The following is a 24,035-nucleotide window of genomic DNA, read 5'->3' as shown; positions in this document are numbered from 1 at the left end:
CATGCCGCCACAGACTGATTGAAGAACAACTGAAATGGACATAGCCATTGTTTCAAACCCTCATCTTACATCAGTGACATTCTGCGTATGTCACAAAATGCTGATTAAAAAGTGGTATTTTATTCGTCACCCTTCTGCAAGCATGTGAGTTAATGGCCTGGTGAACTAACCAATTTCTCAGTGAAATTAATTTTTCTTTATGTGATGGTTTATTTTTAGTTGTAGTGCATTTGTTTGTGCAGATTAAAGAATTTGTGCAGATGTGCTGGGGAAGCTTTTGTATGTTATGGCATGTTTATTTTTCCTGCGGCCTTTTAGCTCTTACTGTGTTTTGTAACACCCTTGGCAACTCTGAGATTTGAAAATCAATCTTCCATATTTTTCTGTTGTCCTTTTGGAATTACATGGCAATAAATCAAGTTGTATATAATATTTTTCTGTTTGGAAATTCTGATTTTCAGAGAACAGAAAAATTTGCGTGACAGGATTTATCTTAAGGATTGAACTTTTTTTCAACTTCTCATTTTCTCATTTATTCTTTTGTTAGACACTAAAGTTGAAGTTAGATTACAAGGGATATTTATTTTGGTTTTTTGCAATATGCAGTCATTTTTGTTCTTGAACTGTCATTAAACTGACTTGGAACTATTTGTTGTTTTCTTCTGTGTGCTCCTGTGACAGAAGTGTCAATTGCAGACAGATATTTTGTTTCCTCTCATACGCTACTTGAGGGTATCCAGTCATTTTGACTTTATCTTAGCAAGAACAGATCAGAAGCTCCCTGGGGCTTTTTGCCTTCCTCAGTTATCATTATAATAGTGTTATGGAATGGCGGAAATGTTGGGAAATGGGAGTTACGATTTGTAACTGACTACACTTCAAATTTCTCTGAAGTGTTGTCCCGAAGGAAGAAGGATAAGTATTCCAAACCAAAGCATCCCCTATTTCTAGCTCAGTATTGACTCTCTGGGGGTGCAGTGATCAAACAGTACAGGTAATAATTGTGTTGTAAGAGTCTGAAGTAACAGTTTGTCATGTGTTTTACAAAGAGGTTATATGTAATTATTAAATAATTTCATTAACTTTTTTCCACTCTTCTGAAATACTCTCATGTCTCATGTAATTTACATGATATGTTTGGATTAATCTTCTGTAAATGGCAAGATTTTGCCTCCTACATTTTCCAGTTACTCATTAATTAATATAAGTCTTACTTTTCAGAGTTTTAAAAGCTTAAACCAAACTTGTCAGGTTGCCTTGTTTTTTTTTCCCATATTTCTGGATATTAAAGTTTAATTCCATTTTTAACGGATCTTAACTATTTGTGTGCATTTCCGGGGGGTTGGGAAAGAGGTGTCTGTGTTTAGAAGTGAGATTCTGCAAAAGCTTATTAGTTCACTTGCCTACAAGAAGCTGAGAGATCACAGCCTATGTGATGTTATACCATGAGGGAAGTAGCTATTGCGAGTGCTGTAGCCGTGTGGTTGGTACAGTGGGAGTGTCGTTAAAAACTGAATCAGTACCGGTTTGTCTTCAATGCTAACCAACGTAGGGTTTTCTTTCATGTATAATGCGCTGCTGAAGTCAAATGATACTTGAAGTACTTGCACCAAAGGTCTGGCATAGCTTTAATAATTTGTCTCTGGAATTTTGCAGTACTTCGGAAACAGCAGTATGTTTTTGAAGTATTCAGTCTGAACTAATGAAAAATCTTTTAAAGTTTGCATAACCCAGAGTGTGAGGTGACCCCTTGCTATGACTCAGAAATTAAGTGATTACTAGATCTTGTGGTCAGTAAGGCAGACGAAGAATCCACTCAGTTTCTTGTCTTGTGGTTTGGTTTTGGGTAGCAGACTTGTTAGGTATCTCTGTCGTTAGGATTATGAAGATTTTTATTATTTTAAGAAGTTTGCGTCTTTTAAAAATTAAGATGTTATTTTGTTCATACAGGAAATTCTACAAGAAAATCAGTTTGGTCCGTTAATGTCCAAATCAAATGCTTGGAAAATAAATATTAAAAATGTCTAGTCTTCTGTTAATAATTTGTTCTCTGATATAATGCTTCTTTATATTAAATACAATACTTAAGTAATATATCCTTATAAAATACAGAATCTTACTAGCTGTGCAAAGGTGTCAGTTTTTAAAATATCTTATTAAAGTTACTTTCTTTTTGTGTTGCCTATGTGCTTTGCTGAGTGTTGGGGCTACTACGCTTCTGAGGTTAAACTAATGATGAAACATTATTTTGAAGGTACAGCAGGGCAGAACTGGAAATTTGGAGAAAGAGTTGGCAGTGCAGTCGACCAAAGCTGATTTCACATCTCCTCCTGCCTTATTCAAATCAGGAATTCCAACAAACAGGTCAGTTAGACAGTTGTAAGTCAAGACCAAAAAACTTTTCATTCTGCTACCTTTATGTATTTGAAGTTCATGATTTCTCTAGGAAAAAAGGAAAATATGTTTTTGTAACAGGTAGACATGAGGGGAAGAGTGATCCTAATCACTTTTGGCCTTCAGTTACCATTACACATGAATGCTGGCTGTTTGGGAAAGAGAAAGTAGAAAGAAAGGGGAGAAAAAGCAACAGGACCAAATAACAAGGCAGCTATAAAAATCCAGGTGTTGATCACACCGTGGTTTTTGTGTAGAATTAGACTGGCCAACAAAATGTTTTGATCTAGTTCCTTTATGCGTATTAGCTAACATGTCTTCTCAGTTTAACAAGATGGAGTCAGACAACTATGACTTCCACTGCAAGAATTCCCGGAACCCGATCTCTTTCCTGCAAGGTGGCTTTAGCTTCTCCGTATTTTAATATTTTAGTATACTTTCTTTGAAATGCGAGAAATTATTTCCTAACTAGGGTTTCTTCCTTTCCTTCTTGCAGCCCCATGCTTTATTAAATTCTGTCCTTTATATCTAAGCTATTGCTGTTTGCTGTCTGGCACTTGGCTTAGGATGAATCCATGCTTCTGCTTCACTTAGTTATCACGTGATCCTGTTTTGGAATTTTGGTTCTGTGCAAATTAAAAGCCACTGTTTTATAAATGACGGTAAGGGAAGTAGAGCAGGTTGTACGCTTTAGTCATCAACAGTTAAAGATTGGCATCTATGACTTGTCTTTAGCATTGCATCCATAAGTACCTTGACTAATTCAGGGGCACTCATGTTTAATTATTCCATCCTTTAAGAGTCAGTTTAACACCCAAATATATTTTGCTTGGGTGGAAAAAACAATCTTGTGTGATGCTCTTGCCTGCATTTTTCTTTCACTCCTAGAATATTCCTCCTGGTAGCTTAAATTCTTCTCTGAGCTTTCAGGTTATACCGCAGGTTTTAGGTTTTAGTTGTTATTTTTTTTTTATCTTTGTCTAAGAAGTAGTAAAAGTCTTCCAAACTTTTTACCAACCCTGTAATATTTTATATTTTTTTTAATTCTCTGAATTGTTTCTGATGTGTGATATTCTTGTAACAGAGTTCTCAAAATTGAATGTACGGTTGACAGGGTAAGGATTCCAAATTTATATCTAGTACAGGTTTTGTTACAGGATTTCAATTCTTTATGCATCTCACTGTTGGACAGAGAATGTCTAAAATACTTTAGAAAGTAGTTAATGACCAGGATATTAAAATGTAGTGAAGCTTAAAGTTGTAGAAAAAATAAATGCATTGTGTAAATTCCGTGATTCTGTGAAATTTGCATTTGTTGTGAGAAAACTTAATACAATTAGGTGATACATGTGCATGGTATAGGCTTCATTGGTGAAATCTTTGCTGTATGCTCTAGCTAGGATAAATGTATTTAATCACAGATGTCTTTTATACCGTATTTTTATGTGGTACTTTTTTTTTTCTGCCTGAAGTTAGCAATCCCAAGTTTAAGTAACCATCTTTTAAAGGTTCAAGGTTAGTATATTGGTTGTTAAACAGAGCTTTCATGAGAAAATTAAGATGTGTCTGTTTTCTCTGGGAACTAAGTTTACCTTAGCAAAGGTTGGAAAACCCGTATATCTTTAAGAATGAGAAGCCAGTAAGCGGAGTTGGTCTGTTGTGTAGATAAAGAGGAAACAAACCCCTAGGTTTCCAGCCGTATCACCTCTGCATTCCAGTGTTTCGAATAGGTTGTTTTATATACGTTTAGGGTGAATACAATGTTGTTACAACGATGGCAAAACTGACTTCTTTCCATATTCAATATCCACTCCTTTCGATACATTTGCTTAAAATAAATTCTTGTGTAAAGAAAAAGGTATTTCTACCAAGTGGTCAGAAGAGATTTTGAAAGAAAATTGTATGCTTAGAAGTGCGAGAGTAGCTCAGTGAATGAACGAGTCTTAACTGTATGGATTATGTATACTTCTACTTGAATGACTTCTTCAGAACACAGCTACTGTTTTCTGTATATAAAAACCTGCATTACTAATTTCTTTATAAACAGACAGTGTTCTATGAGATTGGACCTTTTTTTTTCTTTAATTAGAGACTTAATTTTAGGTAGGCAGAAATTTTTCATCAGTCCAGTTCTTTGATAATTTAAAATAATTGCCTTTATGCAATGAGGCATTTGTAATAGCTTTGTTGTGAAATTGCTGGAAGTATCTCTCACGTAGCAGGAAAACTTCTCTCAGCTTCTGATGTATTGTAGTTAATATATTTGGTGAAAGAGAGGAAAAATGGTGCAACTGGGTGTAGCAGCATTGGTGTGGGGATTGGTAAGGAGCTGGGCATGATGACAAGAAAAACTCAAAGAGGAAAGAAGATAGAGACGCAAGAAAAGAAAGACTTAGGCAATTTATCTCAGCAGAAGCAGTACCTCTTCTCAGTCACAGAGAAGCACTGCCTCCAGAAAAGCCAGTTAAGGCATCAGGAAGTGGCAGGAACAATATAGGAGGGACAAATCACCCAAATTAAGGTAAGGGAGGGGGAAATCAGGACATCCTAATCAGATCCTAATTTAACACTTTAATTCCCCATTTACCAGTCAGAGCTTCAACGTTGCTTTGTGGACAATTTTACATGTAGATTTTTACAGCACATATTTCTCTTCAATGGGAAGTATGAGGACAGATAGTGAGTTTTGCTTTTTTTTATTTGTTTGTAAGCAAACATTAAAATAATTCTATGCCTGCTGTTTTTACCTTTTTAGTTTGAGTAAAGTAGGTATTTGCAGATGATTGCAGTTGAAATTCTCAAAAAAAAATAATAAATCTCTGAGGTCTAGCAAGACTGTTGCTCATTACCAATATGTAGGTTGTAGTTTACAAAAAAGAAACAGAATTATTGCTCACCAGCAAATAAGTTACTACTTCACTAGAATTGCATCCTAAATGTTTAATTCAAAGAAAAATTCAGTGCTTGTTCATACAATGTGTCTGTGTGAGAAATTTTGCTTGAGTTTGTAAACAATGACTGTCTTAATCGTAGCGAGCTATTAGTTGTTTAGAAATGACACCTGAACCTCTTGTCTGGACTTTGTGATGTTTAGGTCTGTTGAGGAGGAGTTAGAACATAATGGAAATGGTTTAGTAAATGCACATCATATACAAACAATATGGTGTAAAACAGAACGTTTGTTCTCTAGAGGTAGTTAATTAAAGGTTCATTGTATGCATAGTCACAATTAAGGTAAAAACCTGAAGGAGTCTCTTTTGGGTGCAGTGTTTTCTGCAACATGGAGAGAATTTGGCATATTTCAAACCTGTCCTAACCAGCCAGGTCATAGAGAAATTTTACTGGTTTTTAGACCAGTGTTTTTCCTTATGTCATTTTTCAAGGACTCTGAGATAGCATTGCTTCAAAATTGCTTTCCCTGCTTTAAAGCAGGGAAATAAGCAGAAGTTTCATTTACAAGCTGGATGCAAAAACTGGTATTTTCCCGTTCTGGTAATATCTAGAACAGCTCTCTGTCACAAAACTTAGTTCTGTCAGAAGCTTTTAGCTTTTTAATCTCCATTTATGCTTTTTGTGTTATTATGGAAGAGTATGTTACATTTAAATGAATTTTGCTTTCAGGGAAATTAGCCTGTCAGTGCGATGGGCTATTTATCAGCTTTGTCTGTGCTTGGGTCTTTCTGTAAACAGAATTTTTATAGAAAATGGATTTGTGATATGTCATTACTGTGAAAAAAATGCAGGTTTCTCTTGTTTCATGAGCTAGCCTTGTGAGACTAAACAATGAAAACTCTGATATTATTTTGAAAAAATGTCTATTTCATATATGAATGATTTCTGTATTACATTTGTTTGCTTCTTAATTATATCAGTCAGTGGCAAGTGAGCTCAGCAAAGTTGAGGCTATCCTCAAGAGGAGGAAAATAAAGCATAAAACACATAAGCAAGACAAGCAGGAACACAAGAACGTATTAAGTACCATTTTTAAAGTATGCTATAATTCTTAGACTAGACTATAAGTCTAGTGAATAAGTGTGGCATCCAGTAGTTAGTCTGTTTCTGAATTTGGAAAAGTGCATGTGGGGCAGTTCCAAAAAAGTGGTTCATTATTTGTGGTGGGGATAAGTGATTTCTGAAGCTATGACTCTGGAAAATAATTGGGTTTGTCTTTTTTTTTTTCTTTTTTTTTTTTCCTTTTCCCTTCTGCTTTTTCCCCCCCTTTCTCTTTGCTCTGTGGAACCTAAATAAATTCATCTTGCCAAATGAGATTGAGATATCATTCTGAATTAAATCTCCATGGAGGGTGGTGTTCCTAGTGCAAATAGCTCGTAAATAACGACTCTCTAATTAGAGTGAAATCACTGACTGAGTTGATGGAATGTTCCTCTCAAGCTACACTTTGTATGAACTCTGCTGTGGGTTCATGTGCATCCCACACGCATGGATTGCCTTTTTATGTTCGGGTGTATCCATTGGGAATGCATCTGTATCCCAGGTGCCCCAATCACGTAAAGGACAAACCAAACCCTTTCTTTTCTTTGTATACAGCACTGAGACAGAAACCTGGTAATGCTGGCTTAACATTTTACAGCTAAGCTAGGTAATGGCTGGGGGGTCTTCAGATTTACCCATGTGCCAACTTGCTATGACTTAATCAAGATCCGAGGCTTCAGATTTGTCCCTTTTGCAAAACTGCTGAACTGTGAAATTCTGGACACTTCGGATGCCTCTTGTGCCTCTGTGAAGATTATGTTTTTGACAGTGGTGTCATCTGCTGCTCCATTTGCAACTGAACATATGCTTTCTCTTGTTCAATTTCAAGCTCTTAGTGGAGTACTTAATGAAATCATTATTGCAGTCTTGGAAATATAGGATTTGTCATGTTCAAGATATGATGGCAAATTACTTAACTTATCCATCATTACAAAAATTAAATCTCTTGGCAGCTGTTGGGAAGAACAATGGGCATACCGCTATAAAGCATTATTTACAAAATAATTATAAAGCATCAGCTCAGTGAGAATGAGTGAGCATAGGTGTACTCTTCAGCCTCCAGAAAAAATTCAGTGAAAGCCCTGTTCATATCAGTAAGGCTGATACCAACTGGTAGTCTAGGTTTGCTTCCTTCGATAATGCAGTGTTGTATTCAGGCTGCTTCCCAAGCCCAAATTAGTATTGTTGTAGTATAGTTGTTGCACATATTACTTTCATGCCCAGTACTCTTGCATTGGTGTCCATTGCCTGTTTTCAGTGCTGGTTCCAAGAGCTGCTGGCAGTGTGCAAGCAGTGCAAGAGAGGAAGAGTCTTATTGAAATATACAGCTCCCAGGTGGAAGCCCTGTAAAACAGTGGAGTGAGCCAAGCAGGGAGTCACCTGAGGAGGGACTTCTTGCCGTAGAAGAGTCATCTATCATACACAAGGACTAAAGCTGGGTAAAATGAGTTTTCTAGGTTACAGTTTTAGATAATTAAGAGAAGATACCAGCAACGGAGGAAAACCAGTGTCTTAGAACTCTGAAACCAAATGAGCTGTCAGAGTGAGGACTGATGCAAACTTTTGTTGTTTTACAAAAATTCAGTTGTCTTTTTTTTTTTTTCCCCTTTGAAGTGAAACAGTTGGTTTAGCAATTGTTTTATAATGCCTATGTTTCCAATTTAGTAGCTGAAGGCAAAATAATGATAATCCAAAGAATGGCAGTGCTGGAATACTATGCAAGACCAGTGGGAGGATCAGAAAGCAGGTGTTGATTATTTCAGGATTTAGACTGAAACAACCTTGACTTTTAGGATGGGGTGTTAGAAGATAACACAAGTTTAAGAAATTCTCTTGTCCTTGGAAAAGCTGCTGGTTTAGTTTGCAGATGTGTTCTTAGACTTATACCATCGGACTTTATTATTTTTTTCCTACAAACTGTTGTGGTTCATGAGCTTGCTTTAAAATCCAGGAGGAAGCTCTAAACCCAGGTATTGAAAAGCTCAGAGGACAGGCGTTTGGATCATCCTCAGTATGCAGTCTGCCAAGAAACTTTAGATTATCTATGGGAGATCTAATTGATCCTCTAGTGTCTGCTGTGTCTTTCTCAGCTGCATTGGAATCTAGGCATTTGAACAATTGGGGTCAGAGCTATCAGTCCAGCAGAACTTGGAGCCTGTAATCCCACCTTCCAGCTGTTCTCCCTGCTATTTGTATTAATGTGGTTAGTAGTCCACCAAAGAGAAAAAATGCAAGAACTTATCTTCTAAAACTAGTGGGTTTTTTCTTTCTATGCATTTATTTTATGTAATTTCTTGAAAGATTTTTTCCCTTTTTTTTTTTAACTTTGTTATGTATCATGCTATTGGTAAATATTGTCAGTTTTCTGTACCGTGGTTTCCCTTATAGATGTGACACAGAGGTACCTTTGTGTCTCTCATCCATTAGCAATGTAATTTTGTGCCTCATTTTCTAATGGAGTTGACCTAAGTGAATTCTGCTTTTTAACCTCTTTTAGAAATTAACCGTGGGCTGCAAAGCAGGTAGGTTTGGTTCTGTCTGCATAAGAATAATAGAGCTATAAATTCTCTATAAAGCTAGGTTTCTGGATTTCATTTGGTTTGGGGCTGCAAACAGGAAAGTTCGCTGTACTTTAGTTTCTTCCACTCTTCAAAATACCTTTGTCACAGGTACCAGGTTTTAGTTACAGTAGATGACATTCAGATCCTTTTCATGCTATTTTCTGGTGTGGCGCCTGGAGTCCTTCTTTACTGTCAGTATATTCCCGTGTGATTGATTTATTGAAGATTTTGAGAGACTGAGTATGCTTTAAATTTTAGTGTTTGTATCCAATGGAATGCCATCGTGTCTTTACCCTCAGTGTAGTGTTTTTAATCTGCTTTGAAAGGTTAAAAATAAAGTTGCAGTTGACAGCTGTGTGGCCATGAGGTCAGATGATTTTGGGGGCTTAAAGATAGCTCTCTTAACAGACTATGCAAATATGTACATGGGAATTAAGAATTTTATAGTAGGAACTGTGTTAAGTCTAACAGGCATAAGCTTAATAGATTGACTCGTTTGGAAACTGAAATGAGATACATTTGCATTTGAAATTCACACGATGACTCCAGTGTGAACTGGAATAGCTCGTTCATAGTGAACTGAAATCACTGAAACATTAAATACTAGATTGCATTTTTCTAAATAAGATGCACTTGTTCAAATTAATCATTAATAATTTATAATCATACCCATTGAGAAAGAGATCTTGGAATTGGTGTTGCTGCATCCCAAAATGTTATTTTAATTTCCAGTGTTAGCCAAAATAAGAAAATTGAATGGTAGTCATCATTAGCAGTGGGGAACAAACCGAGGAAAGTCATTATGGTAGTACATAAAGCCGTGATGCATTGAGAGCTGAATATTATCTGTGGTTCTGTTTATGTCAGGCAAGAAAAGATATAGTAGAGGTAGGAAGGTTCCACAAAAAGATGAAATAAATAATGAAAGTTATAGACTTGGTTCTGCATGAGGAGAGATGTGGACTAGTTCAGCTTGGGAAAGAGATACAGCAGAGGTACCACAAATATTACACTGCCAGAGAGCAGGGGATTTTTTTTATTTTTAACACAAGTACTGTAGGGCACCAAATACAATTGTCAGGCAAAAAAATAGCTGAAACAGGTCTCATTACTGGAAATCAAAAGTAAAAGTGTGTTCAAAAGAGATAGTGCAAATGCAAGTTAATCAGGAGCTATTAAACAGAGTTACAAGGGAAGTCCTTCAATTTTTTGATTGGCAGAAACTGTGAGGGAAAGAATGTGTATATGCACATCACTTTTCTTGTCATTTTTCTCTAAAAGTCCATTACTAACTACTTCTAAGGTGAGTGTTCTTAATTTACATTATATTCCGTTGTTGCCTGTCGGTGGTGTAAGGGAGACTGAGGTGGGTCTGGTGCTGCTGTTGCCAGTTTCTTTAAAGAAGGTGAACTTAGTGCTTAGTTGTGCAAACGTTTTAGAGGTATTTGAGAGAGAGACATTTTGCATCTGGAAAACCGAGGAGCAGAAGTATGAACGGCTGCTCTAAGATGCCTTTAAGTTCCGTGCAAGGTTTAATTGAAGACTCGGTGTCTGCTAGTTTCATGTACTTACTGTTTGATGTTAAGACTGTGTATTCCAAGATGAGAGAGATAGCAGCTGCTCTTGTTCAATATGTGCTGCAATATTGATAGTATGCGTGGTAGGGTTGGCTTATGTTTATGTCTGCCTCCTAACTTACCTTTGTTTGATCTTCCATGGAATCCTTCAATATGGTTTCTTGCCGTTTAGAAATTATTTCTAATGATTAGTTTATAACTATTTTACTTAAGATTTTTGGAGGTGTTCTGTTTAATATATTTTTTCTTCCTGAGTTTTTTGTGATATCACCATAGTTCTTGAGTTGGTTTTTTTTCTTTTATCAGTAGCAGAAGTGTAGATTTATTATCTTGTAGGGGATGGAAGGAGAATACGGAGAGTCAGCCTTTGTCCTACAGGAGTCTTTATTGCTGCATTGTTTAGTTTGACACACTTGCATAGTCCAGCAAATTTATCATATTGAATGTTCTTCAGAAATGGTCTTTTATGTTCTATACAGGAGAAGGAACTTTTGGCATTTAGAATTAGAGAAGTCCATAAGACTTTCTTCTCTCTCTTTTATTTTTCTTTTTTTTTTTTTTCCCCTCCTTTTCTAATTCTGCTTGTTGATTCTGGTTTGTGCTGTGTTGCAGGCGATTATCTGGCACAATAGATGTGATTGGACAGACCATCACTATCAGCAGGGTTGAAGGACGACGGCGTGCTAATGAAAACAGCAACATACAGGTTTTATACTGTAGATTTGCACACTATCTTTGACTAGAAGACACTTTTGCTTTCCCCATAGCTTGTGATTAAAGCATTTCAGTATGTATGAATGAGTAAAACAAAAGTAGCTTTAAGTTCAGGAAGAAAGTTGTGGCATTTAATTGAAATAGATTAAGATGAAATATTTGGTATATTTCAAAAGATAAATGTTTTGGTATACTTCTTACTGAAAGGAAATGAGCAATATTGCAGGCTTACAATCCAGGAGACAGCATTGGCTTTGCTAGATCTGCATGGGATAGCATTTTGTTTACTAAGTGAAAAAGATAAATATTTAAACTGACTGTCCATTTCTCCCCTGTTCCTGCCAGACGCTAATGCTGCAAGTGAAAGCCGCTTCGTATGCAGTTTGAGAAATGCATACGTCTTTTAAAGTCTTTTAAAAATAAGTTGTGGAGGAATAAATAGTAGACAGTATTATTTTTTTCCAAATGATATTGTATTATTTTACCATAAATTGTAGGATTAGTCTTTATGGGCTTGGATTATCTTAAGAAATCAACTAAATGCTTTAAGATTAAATACACTTTTTCTCTCCTGACTTACCTGTGGAGAAGAGTCAAGGTTGCTTGGTGCCCTAGCTGCATTTCCATGCCAACTTACGTTAAGGTTAAACCATGAAAATAATGATGGATTGTAGTGCTAATATTGAAAACACTGCCATGTGTTTTTCAGCTGATCTCACAGTGTTTAAGTAATTTAAAGTCTTGGGGGTTTTCACGCTTTTCATTTTGATTTTTAAAATATTTTCCTTTATACATAAATTTAAAGTGGTGTTTTGAGCCATATTCAGATGGCTTATATTCCCTCTCAGATCTCACGTTTGGTGTTCCCTATTGGCTGCTCTTACGCCTTCAGAGGTACTTGGCAAGTATGGGACACTGAACGTAGGGATGCAGGTAGAGCTTAAACCATCTGAATATGGCTCTTCAGGTGCATAAGTAATACTTCCCTGTTGTAGTAACTGGAAAGAGAGGAAACCTATCTTCTACCCTTATGACATAGCAATTGTAACTATAGTTTGATATTTTACAGGTTCTTTCAGAACGATCTAATCCTGAAGTAGACAATTTTACCAAGCCACCTCCATTTTTCCCTCCAGGAGCTCCACCTACCCACCTTCCACCACCTCCTTTCCTCCCACCCCCTCCAACTGTCAGTACTGCTCCACCTCTGATTCCCCCACCAGGTAAATATCCACATAGGATGTGAAAATGAGAGATGCGTCATCATCAGGTGCTAGATGATAATGAATTAAAGACAACGCATTCCATGCATATTTGGCTATATGTGTAGAATTGCAGAATTTTGTGTTCTACTCTTTTCTTAAATATATCTGCAAGACAGAAACAGAAACTTTTGTCTCTACTTTCTCACTAAGCGTAATTCCAAGTAGTAACTAATCACCTAAAGACTAAGTGTGTCCTTGGATCTTGTGTCCTTGAAAATGTTTGAAGTGAGAAGCTGTTTTCTGTAATTAAACTACTGTTAACGCTAATGAGAGATACACGTTAACAAATCGTCCTACAAACTTTTGAACTGTGAAGTATGGCATACCATGAATTTGTGTCGGAAGTTGGATTCTCTGATGTCTAAGGTCAAAGCAGCAGCAGAAGCTTTAATTCCCCTTTCCCCTCACAGTATGTATGAATTCCCAAAAGTCTGGTAAGAATCACCTTTGTGCTGTATCCCTTCTTTTAGTCAGAGGTCTTATTAGCAACTGATGTTTTTGTCCAGCGTCCTGTGTCTGTAAGTCTTAGAGGAATCAAAGCTCTTTGAGTAATCTTCTCATTGTTAAATCTGGCTTGAAATTTACTGATATTTACTGAATAATTACCAAAACTTTATATTAATGGAAATTTATTGCAGGGAGTGTCACGGGCATTTGCACAAATAGTGCAGTTACCGGAGTGTTGTCATTTTAAGGAATTAAGTTCAAAAGGACTTGGCAAGGAACTAAGAAGAATGGTCACTGGGAAGTGAAAATAGATGGAGAAACTCTGGGGACTGTTTGAGTAGGAAAGTGAAGGATTTGTTTATAGAAGAGACTGATGTAAGGTGGAGCCCCTTTCCTTATTTTCTCCTTTTGTTCCTTGCATTCTTTTAACTTGTTCTGAAATCATGCTGAGCAGTTTCTTTGCTGTTCTGTTCGTACAGGGAATCTTTTAAAAGTTTCTCTGTTAATACTCTTACGTATAAGAAAGGAAGTAGCATCATTATTTCTGTGCAACAAATTTGTCTGGGTTTTTATAGGGTTTAAAGCCTCATGGAAGAGGTTGTTTTCTTCAGTTGCCGCTGATGATTTTAAAACTACTAACTCCTGCTGCCTGGCAAGCTCTAGCTTTCATCAGTGATTGTCACACACAAAATGGTGCAACCTAGAAAACAGAAGAGAAGAGATTTTAAGATTAAAGTTCAAAGTTTTTGTGCGTAAATATAAAAAATAGGGTGTCTGAAGAGAGAACATGCTACTGCTCTGGCTGTTTTGTCATGTTTCCTGACTGCGGGGTCGGGGGGACAGAAAGGAGAGGAACGTGATGCTAATGCTAACTGTGGTTTTAAGCTGCATTAAAACCTTTCTGATAAAATAATATAGGTAATGCATTGCAAGTTTTTAGAAAGTAATTTGTGTAATTGTGGTACAGAAAAGGTGATCTAAGTTGTAAATGAGATGAACCCCAAACGCATGTGGTGCAAGGATGTCATATAGGTGTACTGGACTGTTCTTATGAAACCCCTTACCTGTTAAGTTTTCAAAGGTGAAAGAAATCCACACGTGTTACAGATTTAGCAAGCAGGTTTGGCTTTAGTCTTGTGGTTTACAGACAGGTTTATGACATTCACTTGTTCAGAAGGACAACTCCAACATCCTTCCGCGCTTCGAGTAGATTTGAAAATAACCATTAAGAGCTGTGGATTTGGTTTCTTCAGGCCTGTGTTTTAATTGTGCCGTTGCCAGCTCTTTATCTTCAAAGCTGTTCCTAAAATAGAATCTGCCATCCCTCCTAGGTTCATGGAGGAGGAGGGGGGAAAAAAGCTACTCTTACCCAATATTAAACCAGGACTACTTGCCAGCAAATTTTAAGTATTCCAAATATAAAACATCCTCCAAAAGCCCCTTTGAAAAAAGATCTTGCTTTGAAGTTAAATCTCTTGTTCTGAATTCATTCGCTCTTGAGATTCAAATCTTTTTTGAGGAACGAGTCCTGGAACAATTCAAAGGGCCAAATGCAGAAAATTCTCCAATACTCCTAGGAGATCACTGGCTGTGGCAAACAATGTGTTGGTTTTTGTTTGCTTGGTTTATTGCTATGTTGGAGTAATTTAAATCTAAAGAAGAACGTGGATGCTTCTGTTTAACAGGCTTTAAAAGTTGTTTTATGTGTTTTGCTTTAAGAGTGTAGTTAAAATGTGACATGTATTTGTTGGGGGGAAAAAGAAATAAATTACTCCAAAGTATTGAACTTCTGTTGCATAACTTTGGAAAGTTTGACTGCCTAGACTTATACCAGGGCTTAGCAAGTAACTGTACGTCTGCTCAGCCCCAGCAATCTAAGTGAGTAATTTTTATCTTCTGATAAAGGAGAGAGAATTTGACTCAGTTTAGCCTGTGGCAAAAGAAGTTTTTACACCAAGTTGAGTTATATTATGTTGGTGTGGGCTGTTACAAAGTTCAGTTGATTTGCAGTATGTTATTAAACTGTAGCAGCGTTACCCTGTCTGATTCCTTATTCCCCAAGCAGAGCACATGTGGCATTGCTTTCCTTTAGTAAGACCTGTTTGGTTTTCTGTAAATATTTATCAGCCTTAAGTTAGTAGGATGCTATACAATGTCCTGAAAGCAATTTGGAGCACACGAGGTAAAATGCTGCGCTAATGCCATTTGGATTGCTTTTGACACATGAGTCTGAATATTTAGGTTTAAGCCAGGTGTATCTTTGTGGCGGTACAACATGTAGTAGGGACGTGATGTGATCTGCGTTCAGTCACCTTCTTGCACTCCTACTTACGTTTAGTCACTACACTGCAAGAAGTGACTCAATATTTCAGAGTCTTTTTTCTTTCTCAGAAGTAAATGGCTGATGATGCTCCTGCATTAGTAGAAGGTGGAGTGAAGAGTTAAGAGATTCTTAATTTTCCATTAAATGAATTTTGATTTTTTTTCTTTCTTACTTTGTGTCACATCTGTGTCTTAGCGAAGAAGGTGAAGAAAAAAACTTTGTTTAGATCTTTTCAGTGATACTTGCTAAGTTGGAATGTAGAAGAATGTTTCTTCCATTATGATACCATCAAGTAAATTAGCCTCTGTCTTAAAATGATATAATCATTAATCATGACTTTCTAAATGTTCCTGAAGGTTTTTGAGGAAAAAATGTCTATGTGGGTTGTTGGGGTTTTTTTTTAGCATAATACCTGGCATTACCCAATTCATTAAAATCATTTGGACATTTGGTCTCTGTATCTCAGTTGTATTCGCTCTGTCTTAACTTTATTTGAATAAATCTTAAGTGAAGCTTTTCATTTGGCTTTTAATCTTGTGATGAGATTTTTATTTGTGTTTCTGCACAAGATAAAACTCTGAGGAATATATTAATTGTTTAATCAGAATTTCTTCCTTTTTGTAAAGAGGATTAGCTGATGGTTTTCCAGGCAGTTCTGTGCATAGTGCTGAGACTGGTATTAGTGCATCAATTGAAATTTTTTTAAGCATAAGGTAGAGCTAATAAATTAATCAGTTTGAGAGAACTTCTGATATTTTTCTAGCTTGTGTTCTTAATGTTGCTGTTAAGAGATATTTTTTCTCTATATATATGTCTGTGTATATATACACACATTTTATATGTTGTAGGCTCATGAAGAATCTGTTAAGGTGGACAATTAACCAAAAGAGATTAATAGAAAATACTTCAGCTATGCAACAGTTTGAGTTCCCAGTCTTCCTTTTCTTTCAGCAATTTTCATTAGGAGTGTTTGGTCTTTTAAATGTTACACACTCAAACTTTTTATGGTGTGATTTCCAGAGTTCTTAATAAGGATGGTGCACTTTGGAAAGCTTTTGCGCTGGTGAAGAGAAAATGATTTGGCTTTGGGGGTTCACTGGCTCCTGGTTTACATTTTGTCTGAGAGATTAGATTTTAAGTCTTCGGGATTGGACAGCAACCTCAGTTTTGTTTCACAATTTGTTTAATCCTATAGGATTAATGCTGGTAAGAATTCATGTCAGTGAAATCACCAGCAACTGCTGAACGTTGATATTGATTACTCTTCCTCAGCTTGCACATTCCTTCATTCTGTCCTTCTGCCAAGGCAATTTGGGAGCAGTTGGCATTTCTAGGCATCATAATATGTAGATGTAGTTAAATGTTGCTGCCATACAATTCTCTTTTAGTTCTAATGTTGAACTAATGATATATACATGAAATTAATCATGCAATGGCCAGTTCATCTAGGATAGTTTCTGAATGATGAAGCCTGGAACTTGAATGTGATGGGTTTTAATTTAAGTGGGTCTGGCGGCTGTTCTGTCTGAATGTTTATGCTTTTATGGCAAAACTGATGAAAGCACTTGGCAAAGTTTTCTGTTTTCTTCCCCCCAAAGTCTTGCAGTAAGTTGTCAGATTGAAAGTACTTATTTTTTTAATAGAAGTAGAGTTGCTCATAACTGAAGGAGGTTTATGCCTGGTAAAGCAGTCTGTTTTCTGACAATATTGTTTTAGCCCAGTTTATTATTTTCATGTAACAGTGGTTTGTGTTCAGTTGAGGTAAAGCTATTTCTTTGCAAAGTGTGAGAAGATAATGTCCTTTAAAGTGTACAGATGATTTTTGCCTTGTAATCATTCCTTTCATAATCAAATAAGATAGGTTTAGATGTTGAGGTAGTATATTTTGTTAGGTCAGATAATTTAGTTGGTAAAAATTTCTCAGCTTTTAGTTAGATTTGTAACAGCTAAGCTAGGCCTAACCAGAAAAGTTAGGACAGTTTTTGAATGTGTTTGTATTAAAGGATGCTCCTTTCTCAGATACTTACAAGAAAATAGAGTACCAAATGTTTATTTATTTATTTATTTTCCCCTCCAAGTAGCAACTGAATGATTAATTGCAATGTGGCATAGCATTGACTGAAAAGTCTGTAATGCATACTGTTGCTCTAAAATATTTTGTCCATGTGGACCTACCATTTCCTATGCTAAGTTATTAAAGGTCAGAGGCCAATTGTATTTCCTTTCATCCAGTCATGGAATATAAAATAAGCAAATATATTCTATGGGATGTTACTTTCCTTGTGGATACTAAACATTTTAGGGTTATGGATTTAATTCTAATCTTGAGACCCAGAGTCATTCTTCATTATTTTTGTCTCTAATTAAATAAGATCCTGAAGAATAGGAACTTAAATAAAAAGACATATTTCCCAAGGCTTGCACAAAATCTTAACAATTGATATTAATATGGGGTCTTCATCTGAGGACACAGAAAATTAGTTATCATTTTTCTAGATCACGTATGTGGTGATAGCTCAATCTGATTTTAGATCTACAGATAATAAACATAAACTATTATTATAACTGATGTATTATTTGTTGTCTTTTTAGGTATACCAATAACAGTGCCACCACCAGGTAAACTTGCTTAGCATTTTTTTTCCACAATTGGTTAGGAAATGAAAACTTAACTGATGTGCAACTTATCAACTTCCTTTTAGTTCTGTAGATAGAAGTTCATAAATACAAAACTGTATGTATAGATGTAGGTTTAGTTATATTGATGCCAGGCAGAAAAGAAAATGTATGAAAATGCTGTTGACTAGTGGACCTAATTGGCCATTTTCTTATATTTGTGCTTCCTTCTCTTCTTCCTCTTTTTTTTTTTTTTTTTCAGCTATGCAGAAAATAGTTGTGATTGTTGTTTATTAAGTATTGTTAGATACTCAGGAATTTTCCTGTGCTGCTAAATTATTATATTTTTTTAAATGATAAGGTATTTGCTTTGAAGCACTGATAATACACGTTTAATCAAAGTAGTTCTCAGTCTTACAAAATTAAAAGCTATTTACACAGTGAGAAACAATTTTTTGTGTTGTACTCTGGAATTTGTTTGCCATTGTATGCTTAGCCTACTTTTATGTGTTTATGGTTTGTTTTGGTGTTTTTTTCATTCTTTCCCCCTCACCTGATTTATTATTCCAGGCTTTGCACCACCACCTGGCGGTCCTCCACCTTCCCTCATACCCACAATAGAAAGGTGACTATCTCTTTGAAATCTTATAAAGCAAAATATCGGTATTCTGTCATTGAAGTAAATTAGTAAGGATTCTTACACGACCCAGTGTTTTATAGATTTTTATCTGGGACTGGGGAGACATTTTCAGCGTTTTACAGAAATGTTACTAGTCTCACCTGTCTGATAATATTCTTTGGAGTAGATTACTTGACCACTTACTAGTTTAGTTGAGTTATGACACTATATCAATGCCAAGACTTAAGAGCAGAGTCAAGGTAAGGATCGTTAAAGTATTCTTTAGTAGTCTGAAGGCTTATTGATGTGAACTGTATCAGCTGCCATATCCTGTTCTATAAATGCGAATAAAGAATTTAGCCACAGATTCAAGCCCTTATAAGCTATAGGAAACTCCAGAGTTCCACAGAATCCAAGTCTGTATTTCTGCTGTGTTTGTTCTAAGTGTTCGGCTTTAGTAGGCTAGCAGTATTTTTTCATTATCTTTTTTATATACACGCATGTGTATATGCGTACATATATATTTTTATATATATATAAAAGGAAGAAAAAAAGGTTGGCCAGCACAGTCCTTGGAAAGCGTTTATATTTTGCTGGAGGGCAAAACCAGGTCATGTACAAAGCTCACTTAAGAAGATGGCACAAGCCTCTTTTTTGCCAGTCCTTTGGGTTTCACTGAAGGAAGGTACACAAATCTGTTCCTTTGAAATTGAAAATTCTATTAACGTATTTGCTACAGTATGGTGACAGTAAATCTCTGAGACAATCCTCATCTGATTTAATTCAGAAAAAAAACCCTAACTGGGTGCATTTGATGTGCATGAAAGTAAATTTATTATTTCTTACTGACAATTGCTGAGTGACTGCTGCTTCTGACTGTTAAGCAGTGGTCATTGCATTTACTTGTAGTGAATATTTATATAGTTTCTGAAATAGGATGTGAAAAAATCAAGTTTATTGTGGAACCTAGGAACTAAATCTCATGCTTTTAAATGTTAAAATGTTGCATTGGCCTTTCATTATCATTGGTTTTGCTTTGTTTTTAAATTAAGCTAACCCAAAACTTATTTCTTAACGTTAAAGTGCCTTCAAGAACACTTAGGATAAATACAGCAAAGATGATTCATTCCAGTTATGTAGGAAGTGCTAAAAGGCACGAAAAAATTATATATGTGTGAATTATGTCCTGGGCACATACCGTCCTTTTTAACCTTTCTAGTTTTTACCTGCTTGAGTTGGCTACCACTGAAAGAAGTCAGCTTAGAAAACGTGTAGCTAATTTAATAGTTTATTTATAGAACTACACATTTGAAGTCCACCTGTTCTTAGATACAATCACGTATCTACTTTTTAACAGAAAGAATGAGAATGGCTTCATTCGTGAATAAAGCACTTAAAAGCAATTGCAGATTAAGTTCAGTATCAGTGCAGAAACATCTTATGATACAAGAAATATGTGAAATAGAAAATTCATTGAAAATACAGAAGAACAGCTTTGATGATACGAATATTTTTTGTTTTAAATTTTAAGAAGAGAGAATGCTATTTTCACTGCCTGTAGTAAAATATGAAATATACGTGTTTGTGTTGATAGACAGCTTAATTAATTAGCAATGCTTAAAATGGAGGACTTAAATCCATTTATAACAGACACTTTGTTTTAGTCTGTATGGTGGTAGGAATTCAGAGGAGTAATATTAAAAGTATATATTTATTGATGGAAGTAGCTATGATGGTAAAACTGGATTTTTACACGTTTTTCTTTTCAACAGTGGACATTCTTCTGGCTATGATGGTCGTTCTGTTCGTGCATTTTCGTATGGCAGTGGTGAGTAGCTTGTTGGCTTTGAAAATTTTGACTAGTGCTATATCAAATTGTTTGATACACTTATCAGGATTTTAGCTGAGAAACTAAACAGTCCTCTCAGTGATTCATTGTGAAAGCTCATTGCCTACTATTGCAAACTGATACACGCTGTTGCAAATTTAACAGCTGTTGGTAAATAATATTGTTTTGCTTACTAATTTGTATCCTAGATTTCTTTCCATGCTGCTTTTGCAGAACTGTCATTTTGAAAAATAATAGACCGTAATACAGACCACAAGTCAGTGAGAATTTTCCAAGAACTGGTAGGATTTAGAAGCAGGAGGACAAGTAGTGTTGAGATATCATCAGAATTTTAACCAGCAAGACCAATCATTGAGAAATCCTGGCAGATGTACCTCTCCTTTGAAAAACTGTTGAAGATACTATAATCTTCAGCTATTCTGTTGCAAAGTCAGTCTTTATTGGTTAATGTTATGGAAAAAATATGAAGCTGAAGAACATCGCATTCTGGTTTTATAGTAAAAGTGAACCAAATAGAAATTTCATTATGTGCAATCGAATGGACATCCACAGAACCTACAGTGAGTTTACAACTGTTACCTGGCATGGCTCTGCTTCTTGAGCTGGAAGAGTGACAGCAATGCTAAGATGTCAGCTTCTTCCTGAGCTATCCAAAATTGGGAAGACAAAGTAAACATAGAATCACAGAATGGTTTGGGTTGGAAGGGACCGACAAAGATCTAGTCTACCCCCCTGCCATGGGCAGGAACACCTCCCACTAGACCAGGCTGCTCAAAGCTCCATCCAGCCTGGCCTTGAACACCCCCAGGGATGGGGCATCCACAGCTTCTGTAGGTAACCTGTTCCAGTGTCCTGCCACCCTCACAGTAAAGAATTTCTTCCTTATGTCCAATCTAAACGTACCCTTTTTCTGTTTAAAACCATTGTCCTTTGTCCTGTCACTACGGGCCCTGGTAAAAATGTCTCTCCATCTTTCTTATAAGCCCCCTTTAAGTGTTGAAAGGCTGCAAAAAGGTCTCCCTGGAGCCTTCTCTTCTCTACATTGAACAACCTAGGAGAGATGTTCCGGCACTCTGATGATTTTTCGTGGCGCTGCTCTGGACCTACTCTAACATGTCTGTCTTGTACTGGGGGCCTGAGAGCTGGGGTCTCAGGAGGGCGCACAGAGGGAGAATCACCCCCCTCAAACTGCTGGCCACAATTCTTTTTATGCAGCCCAGGATACCATTTGCTTTCTGGGCTGCAAACTCACGTTGCTGCCTCATTTAATTTTTTTTGCCCACCAGTATCGCCAAGTCCTTCTCTGACGGGCTGCTTTCAATCAATTCATCTCCCGTTCTGTCCTGATATTGAGGATTGCTCCGACCCGGGTGCAGGGCCTTGCATGTTGCCAGTCACTGCATCTGCCATCCAGCCCCACGCCTGGTGCCTTTTCTTCCAGCTCATTTTTTCTGTCTCCTTGCTCTTTGTTTCTTTAGACCCTAGCTGCTGTGAGGAGAAATTGTAAGGAAAGTTCTGTCTGGTTCTGGGGATACATAATGTTCAGCACAGATCAAATGTTCAGATAATGTATCTCCCAGATGTTCATAAGTCTTTAAAGAAGAAATACAAAATCACACTTTTGAATGGCTTGTAACTTGAAGTTGGAGCAGTTTATGGAGTAACAAGTGGTACTTTGTTAACATTGAAAGGATCCTCATCAGTTATCAAGTGTTTGCTTTTATGCATGAAAGCTTGTTAAGTTTTCAATATTTTTTCATGTGGGCAAACAGCTGCTTTACACTAACTACTTCTTTAGCAATAATCAAACTGTGTTTGATGAAGTTTTAGCAAAAAGGTAAAGCTGAGGCAGGTGACTAAGATACCCAAGTGACTATTTTGCTGAAGCTTCAACGTCTAAAGCCATGCAGAGTATCATAAGGAAAGCAGTTTTACTGTCGTTAGTATGGACATTGCATCTAATATGTAGTCTCCAATTTTAAATGTTTTTCACTTTGGAATGTCTTTTGTTAGAATTTGCTATTCTGTCAAGTATTGTCAGGGACACAATAATATTTCCAAGTTTTATGTTGACATTCAGAGGTGATGGCACGTTTATGTTGTTGGAGTACCGATATTCAAAAGATGACTGTCATTGTCACCGTGCCAACATTGAATTTGAACTCCCTTAGCAGGGTTAAAAAATTATGTTTGCCTTTGTATGATTATGGAGACCGAGGAGCACACCCTGTGCCCATCTTCCCAGTGTATCTGACATCCCTGTTGTGGCAAAAGCTTTCCTATTTGCAGCAAAAAGCAAATTGTCTGTCTCTAAGCTGTGCCTGACATACATACTTTTGGATCTGTAGAGGCTGAGTGGCATTTTATCGCTGTTGTTCATCTCTTAGTGAAAGATGTTTTCCTGGCCAGAATCTTACTCTCACAGTCCCTGTCTCATAACGTGATCGCAGGCCAATTTTACCAGTGCTCTCCGAGCATCAGAGCTTAGGTAAATGGAGGGCTCAGTGGCGCAGTAGGGTACAGATGATAATTTTAATTAAGAATCACTAAATATAATTATTTAATAGTTACTTTGGATGATAGCCCTGGGTCTACAACCCATTTTCTTCTTTGCCAGTCTGTGTGTTTCATGGCTTTGTCAAAATTATGGGGGAAGACGAACATATGAAACACACTGCAAAAATTACCAATCTTGATGAAGGCACTAGCCTTTCTTCTGCCTATTCAAATTGCTAATCTCATGCCTTTGTGTCTTTTCCCTAGTGGTCAGGCATGTTTCCTACTGCAAGCCTGTTAGGAAGGTTGCATAGTAAAATAATATCCTTAACTTGTAGCTTCAAGAATATCTATTTTGCCTTTGTGGTCTTCCACTGTATCAAAGCTACCTTTGCCATCAAATCTTTGAGTTTTGTTGAGCTGCCGGTATATGGCACTGCATTTGGTCCGGTGGGGAAGCGACTGGTATTGAGTGCTTGTTTGCTTTTTCCTCGCGCATTTCTCTGTTGTGTGCTCTAAATGTCTTTATATCTTTATGATATGTTCTTTATATCTTTATTTATGTTCTTTATAGTTTAGAACTTGCAAGAAATTTAGCATTACAGAAACAGTTTGAGAGTCAGTATTTTTTGAGGCACAAAGAAGATGTATTACTAGTTTGCCTTATACTGTGCCACCATGCAGCTTTAAATTTTTAAACCGTCTCCAAAACAGGACTTGAGTCTCCAAAACTACAAATTGTTCAAAGCTCCCTCTCTTCCTGTTTTAAAAATAAAATAGGAGTTAAACTTCGGAAGTGTCTTTGTAGAAATTATTAGAATAATCCATGTAGAAATATTACAAGTGACAAATTACTCCATTCGAAGTAGTAAACGCAGAACACCAATTCATATTGGGAAGTAAGCTTCTTGCATGTTGTAAATAATTACTGCTGAAAATCTAGATAAAAAAAGCGCAGAGTATCGAATAACTGGTTTATCTCAGGTTATTGGGGTGGAGGTGGCGTACTTCTGTCTCATGAGAATTACTGCAGATGCGAGGGTGTGACCAAAATTTATCATAAAAGTTTATATTGCCATTAATAATTTTTTTTTGTAGCATACCTTTAAAGTTAAACTTAAGTTTACACTTTAGATCGGAATATTCTGGCAGCCAGTGTCTTGTAGACCATACGTATGTTG

General features: G+C 36.5%; 1 protein-coding gene across 10 annotated transcripts in view; it reads left to right on the top strand.

The window, feature by feature from the left end:
• The window catches only part of FIP1L1 (factor interacting with PAPOLA and CPSF1), a 44,537-nt gene that overhangs the window by 11,450 nt on the left and 9,052 nt on the right, over nt 1-24,035 (top strand). For all 10 annotated transcript variants that reach the window (XM_054203204.1, XM_054203197.1, XM_054203200.1 and 7 more), the window contains 6 exons: nt 2,255-2,364; nt 11,138-11,231; nt 12,309-12,462; nt 17,867-17,893; nt 18,461-18,515; nt 20,282-20,337. In XM_054203204.1, the coding sequence (XP_054059179.1) occupies nt 2,255-2,364; nt 11,138-11,231; nt 12,309-12,462; nt 17,867-17,893; nt 18,461-18,515; nt 20,282-20,337 (496 nt within the window). The remainder of the gene's footprint in view (nt 1-2,254; nt 2,365-11,137; nt 11,232-12,308; nt 12,463-17,866; nt 17,894-18,460; nt 18,516-20,281; nt 20,338-24,035) is intronic.

Source organism: Rissa tridactyla, chromosome 5 (assembly GCF_028500815.1).
Source record: "Rissa tridactyla isolate bRisTri1 chromosome 5, bRisTri1.patW.cur.20221130, whole genome shotgun sequence".
Lineage (NCBI taxonomy): Eukaryota > Metazoa > Chordata > Aves > Charadriiformes > Laridae > Rissa > Rissa tridactyla.
This window is presented reverse-complemented; position numbering and strand designations above follow the sequence as displayed.